Source organism: Salarias fasciatus, chromosome 19 (genome assembly GCF_902148845.1).
Source record: "Salarias fasciatus chromosome 19, fSalaFa1.1, whole genome shotgun sequence".
NCBI classification, from domain to species: domain Eukaryota; kingdom Metazoa; phylum Chordata; class Actinopteri; order Blenniiformes; family Blenniidae; genus Salarias; species Salarias fasciatus.
The window spans coordinates 22,006,220-22,014,931 of record NC_043763.1 but is presented as its reverse complement, the minus strand read 5'-3'; the positions used below and the strand labels follow the sequence as shown (position 1 = coordinate 22,014,931).

At 42.3% G+C, this 8,712-nt stretch overlaps 2 gene segments (V, D, J or C); both read right to left on the bottom strand.

Moving 5' to 3' along the window:
- Nucleotides 1-1,610: 1,610 nt before the first annotated feature.
- Nucleotides 1,611-2,120, bottom strand: LOC115407173 (immunoglobulin kappa variable 1-8-like). The segment is given in 2 exon segments: nucleotides 1,611-1,933; nucleotides 2,013-2,120. Coding segments are annotated over 2 exon segments (357 nt in total).
- Nucleotides 2,121-7,932: 5,812 nt separating this feature from the next.
- Nucleotides 7,933-8,456, bottom strand: LOC115407172 (T cell receptor beta variable 29-1-like). The segment is given in 2 exon segments: nucleotides 7,933-8,312; nucleotides 8,402-8,456. Coding segments are annotated over 2 exon segments (435 nt in total).
- Nucleotides 8,457-8,712: the final 256 nt, after the last annotated feature.

Here is an 8,712-nt window from a genome sequence, read left to right as displayed (position 1 = left end):
CAGGTGACAACCGTTGTCTCCCCACTATCAGTTCTTGATCGAGTTTTTGGAGTTTTTAGGTCCTGCAACAAACACATATAAAACCCACATTGCAAATCATTATATTATGTTTTCAGGACCATCTTATAGTGGACTTAAGTGGACTTAAGGATTGTGACCTGTTATGCATCTCATTAAAATTCCTCTGATTACCTTGTATTTCTTTTTATATTTTCCCACTTTTTGGAAGCCTGCTGAGGGGTGACCTTCCCCTGAAGGCCCAGGACGCTGAGAAATGCCCTGTATAAAAAGTAAAGTGAAATATGAGTGAAAAGTTATGACACAAAATATGTGAACAAAGGTACAAGGAATATGCTGTTGTAAAATGCTGCCAGGCTGGTTATTTTATAATATAACATTTTCACAATTGTCTGGTTGATATGCAGCACTGTTGTGAAGGAATAATTCGTTCACAACCCACATGTTTTTCTTCATCAATCATACGATCCCAGCGGTGCTCGTTGATGTTAACGGTACAGTCCGTGATGCTGCAGAATGCTCCGGTAATGTTAACTTTACTGGCGGAGCACAAATGGCATATTTTCGGGTGTCTTATACGCTCAAAGCAGAAAAGCAGGCTGGTGTAATATCAATAAAACGTGCCATGGTCGTGCAGAAATTAAAACAAGTTAATCGTTAACGTTACATGAGCAGATGCACTTAATGCTACACAACTCACTGTCATGTAACATTGCAGCAACCTTAAAAAAGTGGGATTTTTTTTTGTTTGTTTTTTTTTTTAGTTTTGGGGGGGGGTTTTTTACAAAAAATACTAACATTTGTAGATTTCTTTGGCTGCCGCGGATGTTTTCTTCGCCATTTTGCCGGCATTTCCCAGCGTAATGTGGGAAATTTCCCATAGCCCTCGTTTTCTAGTGTGATCCTGGAAAATCTCCATTTCAAGGGCCAGATAGCCCTCGCACTCCGCCCTCCCTCTCGGGGTGTGAAGTAGAGTCGGAACGCCCCAACCACTTCACAGTTCTAAAACTTGCATGTCAAGTTAATTGTTCACCCTAATTTGATGTGAATGTGAGTGTGAATGGTTGTCTGCCTGAATGAAGCAGCTTGGAAAATGGATGGATGTATGCCGTCTACATACGGCTTTACAGCAGGTGTCAGTAGTAGTTGTGTTGGGATGACTCATAATATGGTATGATGTCTGGTATTTCCACAAACATTCAGTGTTAATACCATGTTTTCTTATGACTTATGCAATGTTGAAATTTTATTACTGAAATGAAGTCAATTTTTGAGCTTCACTGTGTAGATTTGAGCTTTATTCACGATCATAATTAGTCAACTAATGTACCTGATCAGCCCAGTAATGATTTTCACAACTCTGAAATAAAATCCAGCAGCAGCAAACACAATAGGTGGATTTTATAAAGTAGTCAGGATTGTTTCTTCCTCATTATTGAGTCTCTCATTGAAAAGCTTTTCCCGTAACTGAAATAGAAACATTGTTTCTGTTTCAAAACCACAAGCTCAGGTGCTTCACGGCTCCTCTGATCAAAACCACTGATGACAGAACAGCATGAGAGGTTTTTGTGAAGTTCAGATGGGAGTTTCTGTCAGTGTGCTTCACTGGCTGCACAGTAATACACCGCAGTGTCTTCCACTCCTTTGACTTGAATACTTAGAGAGCCATTCTTTTTTTCATCTCCCGTCAAATCTCCAGCAATAGTGAAACTCTCATCATATCCCTTCTCCATGGTGGGAGCTGCAAAGTGTAAATATCCGATGAGTTTCATGGCTGTGTCTTTGGGTGTGCGCTGGTACCAGAGAATCACCCTGTAGTCTCTTTTCTCGTGGCTGCAGAACATCTGAACCTTGGTGTCAGGTTTTATGATGAAATCAGAAGGAGACTGGTCGACTTTCACACTCCAGCAAACACCTGGACGGAGAAAGGAAACTCAAATCAAGTCATGAGGAACGATCATGTCAGAGAAACCAAGTGTGAGTGAGCATGTTACCTGACAGGCAGCAAAAAAGGATGAAATGAATCATGCTGAAGTTCTGAGAATTGACCGGTGGATTGATTTGCTTGAGCCTGACTGAAAGCTCTACTCAGTTTACTGAGGTTTGAAAAGGAAGTGAAGTCATGCTGTTCATGTTGGCAGATAACTGCATCACATGAGGAGCTGGGAGGGCGTGTTCAAGCTCTCTGATCAGTTTTTGTATTCAGAATCAGGGCTTTCTTGTCAGTGTGCATAGCTGGCTGCACAGTAATACACTGCAGTGTGTTGGAGCTTCAGGTCGACGATGAACAGAGAAATATTCTTTGCTTTATCACCACTGAGGTCGCCAGTGAAATTAAAATGTTTTTCAAATGACTCCTCGTATTGTTTGCTGCCATAATTCACGTGTCCGATGCGCTTCAGGGCTGCATCTCCAGGGGATTTCTGGTACCACTTAGGGCTGTAGCGATACACTCATTTGACGATACGATACGATACACGATATTCATCTCACGATATGATATATATCACGATTTTCGGCCAACGATATGATCCAATACGATTCGATGCAACTCGATACGATTTGTTAAACTAACATCATTTTCTGCAAGATTTTCAGGGGAAAGTTTGATTTTGGTGACATCTTGTTACTGTTCCATTGACTTGGATTGATTTAACCGAACTGAAAAAAGAATGCATCAAATACACAATGTATGGCTCTGACGAGGCAGAGAGAGTCTACAGCTTGCAAATGCTGCACAAAGGGAATCAAAGACGTGGCGAGAAAATTTATTTTTTATTGAAACAGTGCAAACTGTGGCTTGCAAGCCTTTGTGAGGTGAATAAAACAGCCAATAATTCAAGTAACAACGTGCCATTTGAACACATTTAACTCACTGGTGACGTTTGAGGTGCGCCCGTAGGTTCGTTGTATTTCCTGAGTATTTGACGTTTGTGTGACACAGCTTGCAAACCGCAAAATTTTGTCCAAATCAACACTTTCTTTCTTCTTTTTAAAACCAAAGTACTCCCACACATCTGATTTAAGACACGGCGGCGCTGGAGTTAAATTCTCTGCCATTTTCTCGATCCTTCCTGCTCTTTTTTCTTCTGTGGGTAACTTACTGGAAGTGCTACAGCGACACCAGTGGCTGGCTGACCTAATTGCTCTTCCTGCAAAGCAGACGGAGCAGGGGGAGGGGGCAGTGAGCAGCGTGCCGGACGGAACAAGCGGGATTTGAATGAGACTTAATCTATCGATAATTGCGGCTGAAAGATTGATACTTTCTGGCGAAAAAAAATATCGATTTATATCACAGAATCGATAAAATTGCCCAGCCTTAGTATTTCCTGCCTTCTGATTGAACCCTCCTCAGTCATAAAGTGGGAGGTGCCAGTTATTTTTCTCCTTCTTCACTGGATGATTTTTGCTTTGTGACTGTCTATTGTTCAGCAATCGGTGCTCTGAGCCACTGAGTGCATGAATGTTTGAGGAGGACTTCCATGGTGGGAGTTTCTGAGAACGCTCCAACTCAGTCTCTGTGAAAACTTTTCGACAGCACAGCTGCTGCACATGTATTGTTTTATCTTTTCTTTCTCTGCACATGTGTATGTGTCACGTGAGGAGTTTCATGTGGTTTTCCTTGATGACTCTCTGATCCTCCAGGTGAACCAGACTCTGGGTGTTTCATGGTCCTTGACTTCCCCCTACAGCAGCTGAGCTGGTTTTTGTCACAGTCTTCAGTGTATCTTCATCACTGTGTTGACTCACTGCACAGAAATACCAGGCTTTGTCTCCTGGCACCACGTTTTTCACCACCAGCTCCCCCCTGTGAGCATCAGCCTTGATGCCTGAGAATTTCTCTTCACTGAAACCTGCTTCGAATGTGGCTGGAGAGTTTGGAGTAGTGAGCATGATTTGCTTCATATGTTGTCCTGGAAGCTGTTGGTACCAGTACATCCGGAAGTAGCTTGCATCCTTGGTGTGGTTGCAGGCTAACGTTGCATTTTCACCCTGGTTTACCCACAGTTTGTCGGCTTGATTAACGTCACTGGCCTCAGATAAACCTGTAAAAATCACAACAGACAACTTAGGATTATTAGTCAAAATGTTTCATTGAAAAATCAGTTTGATTTGATAGTTTTTAATTTTCATGCCTGAGGTCCAGAGCAAGAAGACAGACAGAATCAGGAGGTCCTGTGTGAGATCCATGCTGTGTTATATAAAAAAAATATACAGTGTCATTACATTAAAACTGTGGAGATAATCCACGCCCAGCACACCCTCCCACTGCAGTGTACATGCACACGCCTCAAGCTCTCACATTAACCCTTCACAGGACACTCACTAAAATATTATTTCAAGGTTTTATTTTCAAATGACACAAGACACTTTTCCAAGTCACTGTGACAAATAAACTTCATGGGCCATTTTTAAAAGATTCTGTACAAATCAAGAAAAAAATGACCATAAAATGTATATTTTTCATCATTTGTGAATTCAAGATAAATGACCAAGTGTTTATATGCCATAGTTTTTGTTCACTTTAAAAGTAATGATGATGACGAAACCTTCTGGTGCAAAATGCAGGGAATATACATATATGAAAAAAAAAAAAAAAACCTTCTAAAGGTGCAGCATTTTTGTTTTTTTTTCAAAACTCCTCCCTACACCATACTTTGAGGCGAGTGCAAATTTATTGGCAGCATCGTCGGCGTCTCAGCTCAGGTCTCAATGTTGTGTTCACTACTCGGAAGAAATTTGACATGAAATCAATGTTTTTCTTTCATAATTCTTTGCAATTGTCTTGGTGTTTTGGCCAGATTAGAGCCTCTTGAGGGCCAGTTTTGGACCACAGACCTTGTGTTTGACACCACTGTTACAGATGATGCTTTGCAGCTGAGAAAAATTGTCTGATTCAACACTGTGAGGAAACTGTCACATGTGGAGATAAAAAGTTTCAGCTGGGTCTTCAGATGAGGTTTGGTATTCGTTGTGTGCTTTGTGGGGTTTCTGTGCAGCTGTGAGGAGCGTCTCCATCACTGTGCACCCACAGCACAGAAATATAAGCCTTGGTCTCCTGGCTGCACGTTCTTGACTGTAAATGTTCCGCTTTCAAATGCTGTCTGGGTGGCTGCAAATTTCTCCGTGCTGAACGGTTCGAAGTACTGCTCTTTGCTTTCTATTCTTGTGTACAGGATGCATTCCATGTTTTCTCCTGGTAGCTGTCTGAACCAGTACATCTGGTAATAGCTGGCTCCCTTGGTGTGTCTGCATTCCATGGTGGCATCGTTGCCCTGCTTTTTCCACAGTATGGAGGTCTGGTTCACATCACTTCCACCAGTAAAACCTGTGTGTTTAACAGTTTGTATTTTAAATATTGAGGTCAAAGTTTCGCAGCATTTCAAATAAAGAATAACAGAGAGAGTGAACACCACAAAGCTGTTTATGAATTACCTGGACTCCACATTAACACTGCTAATAAACTCAGGATGATGGTGATGATGTCCATGTTGCACAGGACAGCTGCTGCTCGAGGGCTTTATAAAGTCCCAGAGACACGAAGAGCTGCAGGTGGGAGTGTCACTGCAGTGTGTGAGCTCACACATGCAAATACGAGCACATACAATATGTGCTGCTCGTACATGCAGCACATAATGGCAGTACTTGAGGTCCCCCTGCAGTCCATCTGCAGTATAATTAACAGCACCTTTCAGTCAGCAACACTGATTTTAATGGAGATTTTAGAGAAGACCTCATTCAGCTATTGTCTGAAGACAGTTTGAACTTTCCAGGAAATCAAAAATTCTTCACCACAAGTCAGAAAAAACTGTACATCTACTTTCTACAACAGCAGACACTTGATTGAACTTAAAGGCACAGTTAATGAATTGTTAACTGTAAAGCAAATGGCATCAGTACATATACCACAGGTGCAGGATGTGAACTGTGATTTATCCCAGACTGGGAAAGCAATTAGAGCCGATAACATAACATATGAGCAGTTTCGTTCTTTAAATAAATTCAGTGTCCAGACTGCTTAGATTTTAGCTTTATTCACTGTCAGATTTAGTAAACAACTAATGGTACCGAACTACTCAAACAATGATTTTCATTAGTCATCCCAGCCTGAAATAAAGTCTGGCAGCCAATAAGAAAATAAGTTGATTTTATTAAGTTTTCAGGATTATTTCTTCCTCATTGAAATATTTCTTGCCACTGGTTGAAAAACACAAAGGCAGCTTTTTCAAGGCTCCTCTGATCAAAACCACTGATGACAGAACAATATGAGAGATTTTTGTGAAGTTCAGATAGGAGTTTCTGTCTTGTGTGCTTGTCTCACTGCACAGTAAAACACCACAACATTGCAGTGTTGTTACATCATCAGTAGGGTAAAACTAACCTGTCTCACTATGGTCTAATCCTAGCTCACGTTCCCTGAGTGGGTGAACAATCTTTGAGTGAATTCACCTTGCTCTCTGACTTCTGCTTCTGCTATAACGTCCATGGCGCTGACCATGGTCCTGAAATGGCCTATTGGCAGTTGTAGTGCTTTGATAATCAGCATTTCGTTGTTTAATGATAAATCCATGGCGCTGTCCATGGTTCCCACACTCTCCGTTTTGCCCTTCTGTCTCTGTTTCTTATTGTTAACGCTAGTAATTGATCTGCTGTGTCATCACAGGCTGGCACTGTGCAGAGTCTAATGTTGGATTGACTTTGTTTTACCTAATATTTGGCTGTTTACAAAGCAAATTGAGTCTCTTTGTTGATCTATGATTTTATTTCATATTTTGAAATGTGAGACTTTATGTTGGACAAAAAGACAACAACACAAACCTAAGAAGACTGCAACTGTAAGTAGAATACAACAACTAGTCCTCCAACTGAAACTCTTTATTACCTCCGCCAGGAGGTTATGTAATCATGTGGGTTTGTTGGTCGGTTGGTTGGTTTGTTCGCAAGATCCTGGAAAAAGTAATGGACGGATTGCAATGAAACTTTGTGGAAAGGTGGATCTTGGGCTAACTTAGAATTGATGAAATGTTGGTGAAGATCCGAATCACTGTCTGGATGTGGGATTTTTTTTTAAGGATTCTTTATCATTGAGAGATGGGGAGTCTTTCACATGGTTGGGCAGGCCCGTCGACGGGGGGAGACAAACGCCTGGTTCACGCAGGACGCGCCGCTTCAGACGCGGAAGTGGAAGCGCTGCGCACCGACTGTCAGATCAGCGACTCTGTTAACCTATCTGACGGAGGTGCGGGGGGCCGCCACGTGCTTAGCAGCTCGCGCTGTGGACCGGGGCTGCTCCGCTCCTCTCTATTTTCTCCGAGCTGCGCGCGCCGTGCACCGCCAGTTCTGCAGCTGAACAGAGCAGATCGCACAACACAGGCAGTCGGAACGGAAAATAAGACAGAATCTGGTCCATTTTCACATTAAAAACAAGTAAAATAACATAAATTGTTGCTTTTCGGTTTTCCTTTTCACATAAACACACACACACACACACACACACACACACACACACACACACACACACACACACACACACACACACACACACCAGGACCAGAATGAGTTTTGAACCATACCGAGTGAGGACATTTTTGCATAGTGAGGACATTGTTGCCGGTCCTCACTTTTCGACACACCTTTTTGAGGGTTAAGACTTGATTTCTGGGTTAGGGTTAGAATTATGTCAGGTTTAGGGTATGGGTTAGTGTTAGGCATTTATTTTTGATGGTTAAGTTTCGGGTAAGGGGCGAGGAAATACATTATGTCAATGTCCTCACAGCTATAGAAGTACAGGAGTGTGTGTGTGTGTGTGTGTGTGTGTGTGTGTGTGTGTGTGTGTGTCAGTAATGTGAGGAGTTTCATGTGGTTTTCCTTGATGACTCTCTGATCCTCCAGGTGAACCAGACTCTGGGTGTTTCATGGTCCTTGACTTCCCCCTACAGCAGCTGAGCTGGTTTTTGTCACAGTCTTCAGTGTATCTTCATCACTGTGTTCTCTCACTGCACAGAAATACCAGGCTTCGTCTCCTGGCACCACGTTTTTCACCACCAGCTCCCCCCTGTGAGCATCAGGCCTGATGCCTGAGAATTTCTCTTGACTGAAACCTGCTTCGAATGTGGCTGGAGAGTCTGGAGTAGTGAGCATGATTTGCTTCATATGTTTTCCTGGAAGCTGTTGGTACCAGTACATCTGGAAGTAGGTTACACCCTTGGTGTGGTTGCAGTCGACCTTTGCATCTTCTCCCTGGTTTATCCACAGTTTGTCAGCCTGATTAACGTCACTGGCCTCAGATAAACCTGTAAAAATCACAACAGACAACTTAGGATTATTAGTCAAATGCTTCATTGAAAAATCAGTTTTATTTGACAGTGTTAAATTTTAATACCTGAGATCCAGAGCAAGAAGACAGACAGTATCAGGAGGTCCTGTGCGAGATCCATGATCTGTTACACAAAACATAAAGTGTCTTTGCAGTAAAGCTGTGGCGATAGTCCACGCCCAGCACACCCTCCCACTGCAGTGTACAGGCGCCCGCCTCGAGCTCTCACATTAACCCTTCACGGGACACTCACGAATATACTTTTTCAAGGTTTTTTTTCTTTTTTGACTGTCAATTTTTAATATTTTTAACAAAAGAAAATACAGAACAGCAGTGTCAGTGAGTTACAAAGCTGAAGTAAAATCAGTGATAGTATT